Source organism: Kogia breviceps, chromosome 6 (assembly GCF_026419965.1).
Source record: "Kogia breviceps isolate mKogBre1 chromosome 6, mKogBre1 haplotype 1, whole genome shotgun sequence".
Taxonomy (NCBI): domain Eukaryota; kingdom Metazoa; phylum Chordata; class Mammalia; order Artiodactyla; family Physeteridae; genus Kogia; species Kogia breviceps.
Genome location: NC_081315.1, coordinates 117,060,761 through 117,075,725, shown reverse-complemented (window position 1 = coordinate 117,075,725; position 14,965 = coordinate 117,060,761). Strand labels below are relative to the sequence as shown.

General features: G+C 37.1%; 1 protein-coding gene across 1 annotated transcript in view; it reads left to right on the top strand.

The window, feature by feature from the left end:
• COL25A1 (collagen type XXV alpha 1 chain) overlaps positions 1 to 14,965 on the top strand; it is a 463,430-nt gene that overhangs the window by 371,957 nt on the left and 76,508 nt on the right. The window contains exons 13-15 of the mRNA XM_067036470.1: positions 7,128 to 7,181; positions 9,130 to 9,156; positions 12,205 to 12,249. Of these exons, the coding sequence (XP_066892571.1) occupies positions 7,128 to 7,181; positions 9,130 to 9,156; positions 12,205 to 12,249 (126 nt within the window). The remainder of the gene's footprint in view (positions 1 to 7,127; positions 7,182 to 9,129; positions 9,157 to 12,204; positions 12,250 to 14,965) is intronic.

Here is a 14,965-nt window from a genome sequence, read left to right as displayed (position 1 = left end):
TCGCCTGTACGTTGGCTTGATTGAATACTGATGTGCTCCTTCCCTGCTTTTAAAGGCTTCTGGTTCATCATGTCTTCTAATAATTATATAATTTTATGGTTTAAACTAATGCTGTTTGATAGAAACATAAAGCAAGCTTCAAATACAAGCCACATATGTAAATGTGAATTTTCTAGTAACCACATTGTTTAGGGGTTTAAAAAAGCAGGTAATATTAATTTTAATAATATGTTTTATTTAACTGAATATATCTAAAACTACCATTTCAACATCATATAAATTAATATTTTAAGATTAATAGTATTCACATTTTTGGTTTTGTTTTTTTTTTTTTTTTTTTTTTTTTGCGATACGCGGGCCTCTCACTGCTGCGGCCTCTCCCGTTGCGGAGCACAGGCTCCGGACGCGCAGGCTCAGCGGCCACGGCTCACGGGCCCAGCCGCTCCGCGGCACGTGGGATCTTCCCGGACCGGGGCACGAACCCGTGTCCCCTGCATCGGCAGGCGGATTCTCAACCACTGCGCCACCAGGGAAGCCCTAGTATTCACATTATTAATGAGATATTTTACATTTTTTTTTTTTTTACAACTGAGTCTTCAAAATCGTATTTTATGCTTACATCACATCTCAAAAACTAGCCTTATTTCCAGTGCTCAAGAGCCACATGTGGCTAGTGGTACCATATTGGACAACACGGGTTTAAACTCTGCTCATTTTCGAGGTTCATCCCATACCACCGTCTTTATGGCATGGAAATGGAGCGAGGGGTGTGTGTTGGTTGGTCAAATAGAAGTGGGACAATTGCCTAGGGAGCAAATGGGATCAAATAATGTGGGATTGAGAACATTTTTCCATTGAAATTCTAAATACATTGGTGCTAGACATCTGTAAACAACAGCAACAAATAAATTACCAATTTATGGTTATTCAGTTTAGCTAGTATAACAATCTAGTATGGACTACTCTGATTTCATTACGTCTGTGCGGCTTAATTTGGGGTGTTTGATTCCAACTTGTCCTTCTGCTTTGTGCTATTTAATGCCAGGTTGTACAGTTCTAAATGTATTGCACTATAACATCATCAAAGATTTGCTTCTTGTTGAATGCAATGATTGACAATCTCCAATATACAAGTGGGTTGTGTTTCAGATTTTACATATATATATATAGACAACATATATAGAAAAAAACTGATGCATTAGTTCAGTGCGTCAACCCACACAAACTTATGTAAAAAGGTGGAGCTAAACTGTCATATTATTAGAGTAAACTGGATCTCCCTTAAGTCAAATTTCTCAAACTAGGGGTGTGCACCCCTGGGAGTTCATGAAAGTGGGCTGGAGTACAAAAAGACAAAGGATTTATTTAGAGCATTAATAACACTTGAGGTTTGGGGCGAGGATTCTTATTTTAGAGTTTTGTGTGGTAAAATGCTACATTTCTAGAAATTTCGAGGTAAAAATATGTTGGTCATTTTCTACCTCCTGTCTTCGCCCAAGTTTCTATTCACCCTCACTGGCATTAGGGGACTAGGGTGGAACTAAACTGAACTAGAGAGAGAGAGAAAATAAATATGAATGCAGAGCAGAAACTCCACTTTCCTGACTCTTCCCCAGAGAGTTCTAACTAGAAGTCCCTGTGGGCGCCTCACTGCCTTCAGAGAATCTTCCTCTACCAAGGGTTATTTACCCAATAGCTACCAAAGCCTCGGAGGCTCTGAAGCCTCATACAGGGTCACCCGACTCCCCACCATGACTGCCTGCAGGAGAGGAATGACTAGCGGCCGGTCCTGCTCCCACTTAGGCCACTGATATCCTTCTATGCGCTGTCACTGTCAGGAAGAAAGGCCCAGTCCACCCAATGCTTTAGAGAGGTATCAGTGACCAATGCTGCCCGTTTTTAGTCTTTACTTTATTACACACAGGCAACCACCCCACCAACTCCAGTGGTAGGAGAACAAGCTTAAGACTGATACCATGTTCTGTTCAATATCACTCATTGCATCTGCTGCTGTTTCATGTTCCTTGTACAGTAGTTCCCAGCCGCATCCGCAGGGAATACGTTCCAAGACCCCCAGTGGATGCCTGAAACCGAGGAGGGTACTAAGCCCTATATATACTATGCTTTTTCCTATGTGTACATACTTATGATGAAGTTTAATTTAGAAATTAGGTACAGTAAGAGAATATCTGAATTGCCCATATTTGGGGCCATTATTAAATAAAAGAAGAATTACATAAACACAAGCACTGTGATACCATGACAGTCGATCTAATAACTTAGTGGCACTAAATGACTAACGGGCAGGATACGCTGGACAAAGGGATAATTCACGTCCTGGATGGGATGCAGCAGAATGTACCAGATTTCATCACGCTACTTAAAACAGCACACAGTTTAGAACTTCTGAATTGTTTGTTTCTGTAATTTTCCATTTGATATTTTCAGACCTTGGTTGACCACGGGTAACTGAAACCAAGGAAAGCAGAACAGAGGGTAAGGGGGGACAATTGTAGTTCTTCTGTTTAGATGAGTTCTTCCTGAAAATGCAGTACTTAAAGGAAACAAATCTATATTGACAAGGTGAATGTAAAATTATGCTGTGCTGAAAATTTAAAGCTGTAACCCTTTGTGATTGAAGTGCCATGGAGCAATATTACTGCTAAATGGCCTGTTTCTCTTTAGCACTCAGTTTTGTAGGAAAATGACATTCCTTTCTATTGTTAAGTATTCTTTCAAGTTGCCCCTGAATAGCAGTAACTAAAATAACTGTAAAAGCCTTGGGTGATGTTTTACATTAGAGTTCTAATGAGTGTTTGGTTTAAAAAAGGGGGGGGGCGGCTTCCCTGGTGGCACAGTGGTTGAGAATCTGCCTGCCGATGCAGGGTACACGGGTTCGTGCCCCGGTCCGGGAGGATCCCACATGCTGCGGAGCGGCTGGGCCCGTGAGCCATGGCCGCTGAGCCTGTGCGTCCGGGGCCTGTGCTCCGCAACGGGAGAGGCCACAGCAGTGAGAGGCCCGCGTACCACGAAAAAAAAAAAAAGAAAGAAAGAAAAGAAAGAAAGAAAGCAGCGTTATCCTTCTTAAAAGTCAGTTCAACTTATTTTTAGCTTAAATACACTAGGAATAGCCCTAGAATTTAAAGTGTAATAGAGAAAACTCTATCAATCTACCTGTAGTTAAGATGTTAGCTACTATTTTTCTTCATTACTATCTTTGGAATGTCCTTCGTAGTTGTGAATATGAGATGCATTCAGAAATAGATGAATAGATTATCCAGTAAACATGAGACTAGTTCCCAGACACACAAAACCCAATTCCCATTTTTTTGGTCTATACTTCTCTGATATATTTCTCTGTATATGTACTTTTTTTTACTATATTATGTAGTAATATCATTGTAACTTTATTTGAAGATGCCTCATAATATTTTGTCCTCATATACCAGAAAATACTAATACACCATATGACATATGCTTCATTCTTCATTAAGACTTCCCTTTGATTTCTATTTATTATGCCTCTTTATGAAGTGCAAGAAAACTTTGCTCAAAGAAAAAAGTTCCATCTCAATTAGATGTCCTCTTAAGTTATTTATGTAGATATCTCTTTTCTCACTCAAAGACAAGCTCTCTGGGCACAGGTGCCTGTCATGTCTATTTCATCTTTATATCCCATGCAACACTCTGCTCAGAGTGAAACATATAGTAAATTTTCACTAAATGTTAGTTGAATGAATTAATGCCTTCCAGAATCCCACTGCTTGGCCTTGGTACTCAAAGTTGTACAGCATTTCATCTGTAACATTCCTTTAACACAACCTGGGAAACAATTTGAATAATAACAGAATGTTCCATAACCTCCTAATCTGAGTTTGAATATATTTTTCTTGTTATAACTTTTTACAAAGGTAAAATGCTATGAGCCATTTTTCCTTTTTATCTTCCCTTGATTCATTCAGGAAACAGCCTTATTCACTTTTTAGCTTTAAAATCTCGCTACATACCTATTTAACTTTACAAGTGATAAACGTAAAACGGCCCCAGTAAATTCTCATTTGTGCTTGTTAAAATGGCCACAGGGACTTCCCTGGTGGCACAGTGGTTGAGAATCCTCCTGCCAAAGCAGGGGACACGGATTCGAGCCCTGGTCCTGGAAGATCCCACATGCTGTGGAGCAACTACAGCTAAGCCCATGTACCACAACTACTGAGCCTGCGCACCTAGAGCCCACGCTCTGCAACAAGCGAAGCCACCGCAATGAGAAGCCCGCGCACCACAAAGAAGAGTAGCCCCCGCTCACCGCAACTAGAGAAAGCCCGCGCGCAGCAACGAAGACCCAACACAGCCAAAAATAAATAAATTAAATAAATAAATTTTGAAAAATAAAATAGCCACAAAAGTAATTAAAATTGTGATATCCAATGCTGATGAAGTTGTGAAAAAGTAACAGAGTGGGTGCCAGAAAAGCAGATAAATCTCAGATCCCTTTTGGAAAGCAACTTAGAAATATTTACATAGATGTTTATTTTAATTTACCTTTAATAGCAAAAATTGGAAACAACCTAAGTATTCAACAATTTGGGACAGCTTAAACAAATGATCACACCTGACTTCGATAGATGATAAACTATTCACAAGACAATCACGAATACTGTGTAAAAACAAACGTGTGGTATAAAATAATAAAAAATCGGAACGTCAGACTATGTAATAAGCTTACAATTGCTTGAAATATATAAGCATAAATTTAAAAGACTAGAAGGAAACAGGACAAAATGAGAACAGTTATGATAGAGTGATGGGATTATGGATGCAATTTTTTGTTTCCTTTTATGTTAAAAGATTATTTTAACAAAATATAAAATCAAAGGGAAAAAAGGATCAAGTTTTAGTCCCTCGATGTTCATATTTTAAGAAGAATGTTGTGCAGATACCTAAGCAACATTTGTCTTCCTTGCTTCAAAATCTCAGCATGTATTTTGTCTGGTTCCAGGGGCTTAACCATCTTTTTAAAAAAATAATTCTGGCTACCATAGTTATTCTTTGAAAGTCTAAACAAAGTTTGTATTGTTCCCTGGCGGCATCTCGTTTGCATTAAACCATGAGTTACGGTATTACTGCCTCCTGGTGTAAGTTTTTTGAAGAAAGCAGACTCGATAACTCTTTTTCTGGTTGCCTAGTAAATGACAGTCCTCCTTCAGTGTGTATTCAATGTCCACTGGAGTTCTTACCCTTGGTTATGTACAAATGGCTTATCGAAATTTTCTTATAATAGCCATCGTTATTTTAAGTCAACATTTTTGCTATTTTATCGAGGAAAGAGCAAATGATTATAGTGTAACTTTATATAGGAAGCAGAATTTCTTCCATGAGTTAAGACTTTAGCAATTACAATAATCCATTATAAGAGAAAAACATTTTTTGCTCTTCTAGAAAGACACTATTAACTTCACATTGCTTAGTTTATCTGGTAGGTGAACAAAAATCATCTTTATAGAAGTTATGTTTAATTCAGGTTTGTATACATTCTGGAAGGTCATTTATAAATGGGGAGTATAAACCAAATGATAATGAGGATAGAAATATTCTTCATCAACTGTCCCGGTTTCAAGATGCATTCATTCATTCAGCAATGCATCATTGTACTAAAAGCACAACCTCTTAAGGCAGAGTTGTGTAAATCTGGAAAAATTACTTTACCTCTCTGTGCCTTAATTTCTTCATCTATTAAATATAGATAAAGATAGTACTTACCTTATAGAAATTTGTGAGACTTAAGTGAGTTAATGAATGTAAAGCTCCTGGAACTTAAGGAATGTTGCTGTTCTACTCATGTAAGTGTTTTTGAAGGTGAGAGCAGAAATACTAAAATGGCACAATTTCTGCCCTCCAGACAACCTAGAAAACATTCTTAAAAAATCAACTAGGTTTGCTGTTAGCCTAAAACTGCTCTAAAAAATAAAGTCAATTTTTTTTAAATCAACTAAGTAGCAACTTTTTAACCCTCAGGGGAAAGAAACTTGCCGAGAAGTTGAAGCACATAATAAATGGCTTTGGGAATGTTTTTAAATGAAAATGAAATTCTAGTTGCTCTAAGTTTGAGCTACATGGAAGTATTAAAAGCTACACTTTCTTTCTTCTCCCAATTTTACTAAGATACATTGGACACATGACACTGAATTAGTTTTAGGTGTACAACATAATGGTTTGATACATGTATATACTGTGAAATGATTACCACAATAAGTTTGGTTAACATCCATCGTCTCGCATATTACAATATTTTTTTCCTTGTGATAAGAACTTTTAAGATCTACTCTCTGAACAAACTTTCAAATATACCATACAGTATTGTTAACTACAGTCGTCATGCAGAATATCTTTCCTTTGCTTCTGAGCGCAAGAGACTTCCACTTTGGAAAACAATTGCTGGTTCAGAGTCTAGACAGATTGATATACATCATCATCTTTCTGAAATGGAAAATCTTTCTAGCTAATAGCCATCATCTTTTTCTCAAATGCCTATCACTCAATGTGACAATGAAAACCACAACCCCTAATGTTTATTTTAATTATATTTACAGTGAAACTGGAAAGAGAAATCAAAGCCATTTTTACTTTTGTGTCAAATGTGTCTAAATGAGTTAAGTAGATGTTCAAAGATGTGTATATTCTTCAAGATTTAGGTTTGGAGATGCTCATTTGCTTAAGTCTAATAAATAGAATGATTTAGTCTCTATTTACCTGAGCTGATGAATCACTTGAAAGTTCTCCATCAAGAAAGTCTTAAATTTTCAGATGTCTTTTACTCATTCAACAAATATTGTACCTAGCATATACCTAGCTACATGTACGTAGCATCATGCTAGATATTCATTTCCATTGGTAATTCGCTTTCACTTTCTCAATGGAGAAAAGACTCAACACAAGGAAATTAGCCCTCTTGTAGGAACATTCTCATATGTCCCTAGCACATAGAATTTTGGACCAAACAAGCTAACTTGTGTAACTAGTCTAACATACTATGTACTTCTTGAGCATTATTGGATGGTTATATCCTCTAATGAGCTATATAACGTGTTGATTTTGTCTTTTATTTAGTAGTATCTGTTTTTTATTTTGAGGGTGAACCCGGGTTGCCTGGAGCAGTAGGACAGAATGGAATACCAGGGCCAAAGGTGAGTACAAAGAAAACCAAGCAGAATCCTTTGAGGCATGAGTTTTCACGAGATTGTAAGCTGTTACACTTTCTTTATAACCCACTGGTTTTACTTGGATGGACGTTTTTGTCAATAATATAATATACGATAGTATAAAACTTTGTGACTAAAGAATAAGTGATATTTGTGATTCTCATCATTAAAAATGCAGAGAAACAGTGTAGGATATGTCTAAATGTTTATTTCTGGGATACTTAAATAACATGAGAAAGCCTGTGTTTCCAATGTGACTTTGTCATTTTACCACTTAATGAACATATTGCAACATAGGCTATGTCCATACTGCCAACATTTGCATAATTTTTACAAGATGTACTAAAGATGTTCACAGGGCCACTGTGACTTTTCCTCCAGATTTGGCCATCTCCAAGACTTACACAACCTAACCAGTTAATCAAATGAAGAGCATAATAAAAATGTGGCATGTTTGAAATTTAAAAATGGATGTAGTCTGAATTACTAAGTAGGGAAAAAATGTAATAGAGATTTTTTTTTTTGATTCCAAATTTCCTTTGTTTTTGAAGAACAAATTAGTTTAAATATAAAAAGATTGGTGACAGTTTAGTTTAAACCAAATAGGCAGACAAATCCGAAGTCCTTTGATGAGTGACCATCCCTTGAAGTACAAAACTAATGTCTAATCCCATCAGCTGTGCTGGTGTGTATCCATACCCACAGATGCTTGTCAGCTGATTTTACAGATCGCATTGCTATTGACAGGAGCCTAGGACAGACCTAAAATTTATAGACCTGTCTTTTGTCCTGCAGGAGAGGAAAGAAAATATTCCTTCTGGGACTGCAGCCATTTTTCCTGTCTTCTTCCCTCTCTAGCTCCATGCTAAAGAGCCAAATGATAGGAGTTAATGCTTAATGCATGTTCTCAGTACTATTCTTCCGTTGCCTAGCGACCATCAGGATGGCTTCTGAGCAGTGAAAGGTAACCAGAAATTCAGAAAGCCAAAGGGTCAGGCGGAGTTTCAGGGAGTGAAAAGAGCGTTGCCTTCAAACAGACTTCTTGAGTGATCTATAATTTTAAAAAGCACAATAACCACCTTAAAATAATTTTTAAAGTAGTCTGATCTTATTGCAACACTTTCTCAAGCTTTTCTTAAGGGAATATTATCATAACGTGTGTGATTTGCTATAGATTTACTCTCTGACTCTGTCCCCTGTCCCTTCCTGGGTAAAGTGAAAATGAGATTCTTTTCAGAACAGAATTTTGCATTTTAGTCCTTGTACTGTCATGGTCATCATTTTGAGTAAAGACATCTCTCCTAAACTCACTTAGAGTCTGCCCCAATATAGTATCTTTTCTGAAAAAACTAATGCCTCCTAAAGTACACCTAATTTGGAACATAGTGGTTAACAACAGATTGAATAGAGTTCATGACATCGTGAAGGGGTCCAAATTCAGGCCTTAGTCACATCAGGGGAAGACAGATTAGAGAACTACACTGGTACTCTGACCCCTGAAATAATCTGTGCACCAGGGGCTGCTTTGAATGGAAGATTTCATTGAAGGATGTAAGTAAATGCACCTTACTAAGTCTGAGTTTGAGCAAAATAAAGCGTCGTAATCTCAGAAGCCTCTTGAGACGTTGAATTGCCACATTTTTCTCCTTAGTGCCCTAAAAGCCGGGTTTTGGCTGATCATCTTAAATATCTTGCTTTATTCCTCAAAAGCAAAGAATTAAAATTACATTTGCTATTGATATCCATACTCAGTGCTCCAGGAAACTCATCCTAACCTTTTGTTTTTATATAGCAACTATATAGTGCCAAAATAGAAAATGTCAGGTATACTTTATCTATTAATAGTATGTTCAATATCTGATTTTTGCTTAGTGTTGGTTGATTAGGTGTTTTATAATTTAATATGTCACTCAATCTTTGTTCTTTTGCCCAGGGAGAACCTGGAGAACGAGGAGAAAAGGTGAGAATGATTCTGCTGATTTTTATTTTTTTTCCCCCAAAGAGGTACCAAGCTGAACTGTATTTATGTGTGGTTGGATAGACAGATACAGGTATACAAGCATACCTTGGAGATATTACAGGCTCCATTCCAGATCACTGCAATAAAGTGAATATTGCAATAAAATGAATCACACGAATTTTTCGGCTTCCCAGTGCATATAAAAGTTACGTTTACGCTATACTGTAGTCAGTCAAGTGTTCAATAGCATTATGTCTAAAACACAACGTGCCTGCCTTAATTGAAAAACGATGCTGTTAGAAAAATGGCACCTTTAGATTTGCTTGACACATGGTTGCCACAAATCTTCAATCTGTAGAATGCAGTAGGATCTTTGAAGTACAGTAAAGCAAAGCACAATAAAACAAGGTATGCTTAGTTATATAGATATAATGACCACTTTTTTTTCAAACTGCTAATTAGTGGAAGGAGAAAATAGTGTAATTCTTATATATGTATAGAAGTTTGGGTAAAAAAGATTTAAAGAAATGGAGGAGAAGGGTGCAAATTTAAACATTCTATGTGAGGCTTTTAAATGACTTTCAAAAATCCCTAGGCCTGCAAAATTTCTGTTCTACCTATTTGCTAATGCCGCTCCAGTACTTTTCTAAGCATCCATCTCTCTCTCTCTACTTCTTCTTAGGTCAGTAGGTTAAAGGGATACAGATGTTTACCTGCAGCAAATATACCGAAAGTTGTCCCAAAAAGAATTCCCATAAAACCCAAAAAGAGGAGCAAAAGGAGAAGCAGAGAGCATATGTTAAATTTCTCTTAGACAAACATCCTTCCTTACTGCTTTGGGGGACTTCTCATGCTATGTCCTTTACCGGTGTTTGAGAACTATGCCGTCTCTGCGGGCAACTACCAAGATACCACATAATGCCCTTCATAAGTGATAAACGATCTTTCTGACAAATCAGTATCATCACCGCTAATCCCAAAAGAAGTACATCTACAGATCCACTAAACTTCATGAACGTAACTGCGGCCATGGCCCACGGGCCCATCCGCTCCGCGGCACGTGGGATCTTCCCGGACCGGGGCACGAACCCGCGTCCCCTGCATCGGCGGGCAGACTCTCGACTACTGCGCCACCAGGGAAGCCCAACAACTGTATTCTTGTAAAACAAAAATAAAAAGACATTTATTTAAATGGAAGGAGAGCAGAGCAGAGAGGCGACTCAGTCAAACCCTTCACTTCATGACCACTCTGAACCAGTTTTCCTAATAAGAAAAGTTTGTTCTGTTTGCTTTGTTATTTAATAAAGGGATTACCAAGCAATTTTTAAAAGTGTGCTAATGAGCTGCCTATCAAAGATCCCCCATAACTTATGATCAGTATATTTATTTGGCTTCCAACCAGTTCGTGGTAATTAACCTGAAATGAATTAGTCATCAGATGACTCTTTTGTGTAGAAATTAAGGAGGGAAAAGGAGCAATGCCGGCACCATTCCAGGGGCTCATCAGATAAGGCGGTTCAGGCTCCCAGGCCGCTGTGCTGTCCCCGTCACCATAAAAGAATGCCCGGGCAGGGTAGCCTCATGCTTATTTGAAATAAAAAAAGGAAGTGAAGAGAAAATGTTAAACTCTCCCTCCTTCGCCACCCCTCCTTCTCCCAGGGAAACCATTATCAGTAGCTTCTCTCTTATTTTATGGAAATTTTTTTGTTTTGTTTTAATAATTGTGATCATCTCTTGTGCTGATAACTCTTTTTTTTTCCCAGCACCATTTGTTTGTTTGTTTATTTATTTATTTTTAACATCTTTATTGGAGTATCATTGCTTTACAATGGGGTGTTAGTTTCTGCTTTACAACAAAGTGAATCAGTTATACATATACATATGTTCCCATATCTCTTCCCTCTTGCGTCTCCCTCCCTCCCACCCTCCCTATCCCACCCCTCTAGGTGGTCACCTAGCTGATCTCCCTGTTTACAGAAAATTTTAAATGATAGAAGAGTGACCTCTTACGCAGCTGGACAGAAGGGTATTCCAGCTTACGGAATGTATGAACAATAATGCATTGTTATTGCTAAATGGTTATCATTAACGGCTTATGATGTGTCAGATACTGACCCAGTTGCTTTACGCACAGTAATTGTTTATTTCTTAGAACCCCATAAAATACTCTTGCCCTTACATTGCGCATGAGAAATTTGATGTAAAGAGAATTTCATTTGCCCAGTAGGGCCTGGATCTGGGCTCAAACTCTCTGGCTCCAAAATTCATGATGTTTCCACTAGAGCATGCTATAAGACTTAAAGAATTTAGAACTTAAGAAAGCAAAGCATGGATAATAAACAAATGACATCTTTCCTAAAGCATTGCTTGTGGGTAGAAAGATATCAGTGAGGGAAGAGGCATAGGAGCTCTCAAAAATAACAAAGGAAGCATAAACTCCCCAATTTATCTTACTATAATTTTTAAAAATTTTCTAATAAGATATAAAACACTTCTTTCTCAAATGCAAAACACTTAAGCCCAGATAACTCAATGTTCAGTGCAGCAGTTTTGAGGGCTGGGTCATGCACTTTGAGGGCCTGGAAATTTGAGATGGGTAGAATTCACAGATTGAAGGGAAAAGAGAAGGCAGGACTGCAGGTGGCAGGAGTGAGACAATGAAGGAGACAGAAAGGGTAAGGCACAGGCCATAGTGAGGGAATCAGGACAAAGCCTTTGTTAGAGGGACTCTGAGCAGAGAAAAGAGAAAGAGTTAAGGCGGCCAGAATAAGCTATTAGTGCCAGAATAAGCTATTAGAAGTCAGAGAAATTACTTTCTGTTATTATCGTGGAGTAGTTTAAAACTATTTAGCCATGTTCATTGTAATAAAATTTATTTGCACTAGTTGATATCAGGCAGCTGGTCAAGTAAAGTACATTAGCTCTGTAGGACATTTACAACAGATTTTAATATATAGTGCCTATGAAAGGAAACTTAAAATAATGAAAAGTACTCTTTGCTGAATGTCACCAATATATTTTACATGTATTGCTTTTTTCCCCTCCTAGGGAGATGCTGGAGAGAATGGCCCCAAAGGTGATACAGGTGAAAAGGTACAGTGTTGCAAAATATGAAAGAGTGTGTGTATGAGCAAGAATATTATTTCATGTACCTGAAAATGGGAGATCAGAGATAATTCTACACAATTAGAAAACTTTTAAATATTTAATTTATAAAAGGTGATTATTCCACCAGCTCCTAGCTACAAATTTAAATATTTTTAAAGTAAAATGCTATGTCAAAAATTCTAGAAAATGCGTAATTGGGTTTCTAGTAATATGACTTTCAAGACAAAAAAACACACCACTATTTATGTGTAAATGGAACACTCCCTTTATACACAGAGATATAAAAATAGAGTTCCTAAAGTGATTCCATTTGTCCCGATTTTAGGATAGAAGATTGCAGAGGATTGGGAGGGGATGTAAGAGTTTGATAATAGCTAAAGTCAGTTGATTAGAGCCTCTCATGCAGTCTTGAAAATTTGCCTCAACTTGAAATCTACTAGATCCAGATATTTTGTCAGCCTTTGTATTGTCTTTTCTTTGTTTTTTCTTTTCTGGCCTTTAAACCATTATTAGCACTTATATTGCAGTGGTCTTTTGTTCATCTTCCTACCTCCTGTCTTTTTTTCCTCAGTCTATCGAAGTTTTTGCTTGGATTCTTACTTCACACACATCTCTGATATAGGAAGGAAATTTTTATTTCATTTGTGCTATATGTTAAGAATTAAGGAAAAGATCTTTTAAGAAACTAAAAATGGAATAGTCAGATTTAATTTAAATCAGGCTAATTGATGAAACAAAGAAGATTCATTTAGGCTTGTAGTTGAGAATAAGAGTACTCTACTTTGAAAATTATTACGGTAGAGATGGACAATTGTTAGTCATAAAAACATACCCATAAAGTAAAGAGAAATTTGTCTTCCTCATTCTTATAAATATTAATATAAATATGGCATGGGTGGTAGGGAAAAATTAATGGTAGGAATAAATTAATGTCACCAAGTAACAACTGTGTTTGTATGCAAGAGGTAGTCTAGAAATTAGAGTGGACTCTCAGTTTCTTGTAGACCAGGGTTTCTCAGCCTCCACACTACTGACATTTTGGGCTGGATAATCCTTCTTGAGGGAGCTGTCAGATGTCTAGCCTCGTTCCTGGCCCCTGCCCAGCAGATGCCAGTAGCATCCCCGAGTTGTGACAACCAACACTCTCTCCAGAGGTTGCCAATTGTCCACTGGGGAACAAAATCATCCCTCATTGAGAACCACTGCTGTAAACCCATTTTATTTATCTGTCAGATTTAAGTATCATGCTGCAATCCACCATGACATGAGTATGTTTAATACTAATGGGACCAGTGATATACCTCTATGGCTTCTTGAAGTCAAAATTAAAAACCCTAGGTATGTAAACATAGATATTTTATTTACCTTTGTTGTGTTTGCTTAAAAGCATGGGTCAGCAAACTTTTCCTGTAAAGGGCCAGAAAATAAATATTTTAGCTTTTGTGGGCCGTATGGCGTCTGTCACAACATCAACTCTGTCATCGTAGCATGACAGCAGCCATAGACAACATGTATACAAATGAGGGTGGCTCTATTCCAATAAAACTTTATTTCTGGACACTGAAATTTTAATTTCATGTGGTTTTCAAATGTCATGAGATATTATTTTTATATATCTTTTAACCGCTAAAAATGTGAAAACCACTCTTAGGTCTTGGGCCACACAAAAACAGGTGGCTAGCTGGATTTGGCCCTCAGGCCATAGTTGCCAACCTCTGTTTAAAGAAAGGAAATCTTCTAAACAGAGCAGTTTCTTCAAGTGAAAACCATTTATGCCAAGTCTGAGCTACGCCTATGTGGATTTATGTAGAGAATTTTAATTTTTAGAATATGTATTTTTAGAGCTTAATTTTTTGAATATAGGCCAATAATTGTTTCTTTAATCACACATTTTAAAAATTTAATATTGCAATAGTAAAGCAACCTTTTTTTCTGTGTAAAATCTAAATTCATCTCAAAGGAATACGTTTCTTATTTTTTATATTAATGCAAATCATTTACCATGCTGACTCACACATAGTAAACCCTCAATAAACGTTAGCTTTCTTACCACATGGAAATGGAAATCAACTAGATTGGTTATTTTTCTTTTTTATCAAAAAGTTTTATTAATCAACTGAAATTAAGTGTGAGAAATGCTTCAGTTAAAACAGAAAGCATTTCTATAAATTTTCAATGAGTCTAAACAGGGGATTGTAAATAGGAATCTGTAACATATAATACGTAATCTGACCTGTAGCATTCATCCACAAGAATGCTGTAATTGGAATATAATTTTTGATGTGTTTTTTAAACATTTCCTGCTTCTGTCACATAATTTGTTTCCAGCATGTTAGAAACACTCTTCTCATGGCCTTTGGGTTCAGTATGTGAAACTCATTCATCATTTACCAAGTTTGAGATGTAAAATCAAAAAATGCTTCTTTTCTGCCATTGATGTAGTAAATTACGTCATTGGCGATTCACTTTAATAGGATTTTTTTCCTTGTGATCCAACTCGGTGCTTTTGGATGGTAAAGCAATCTAAGCCTTTCCAGATTGGTCATCTGGAAATGCTGTGGGACTGTAAAAACCTCTGGGCTGGGTTTTCTCTGTGGCCAGAAGCTACGATGAACTCTAGAATTAAGAATGACCTGCCAAAGACTGATTTTAATCACGTGTGGAGTTACTACGGAAAGGTTATGTTCTGCTCTTTGGAGTG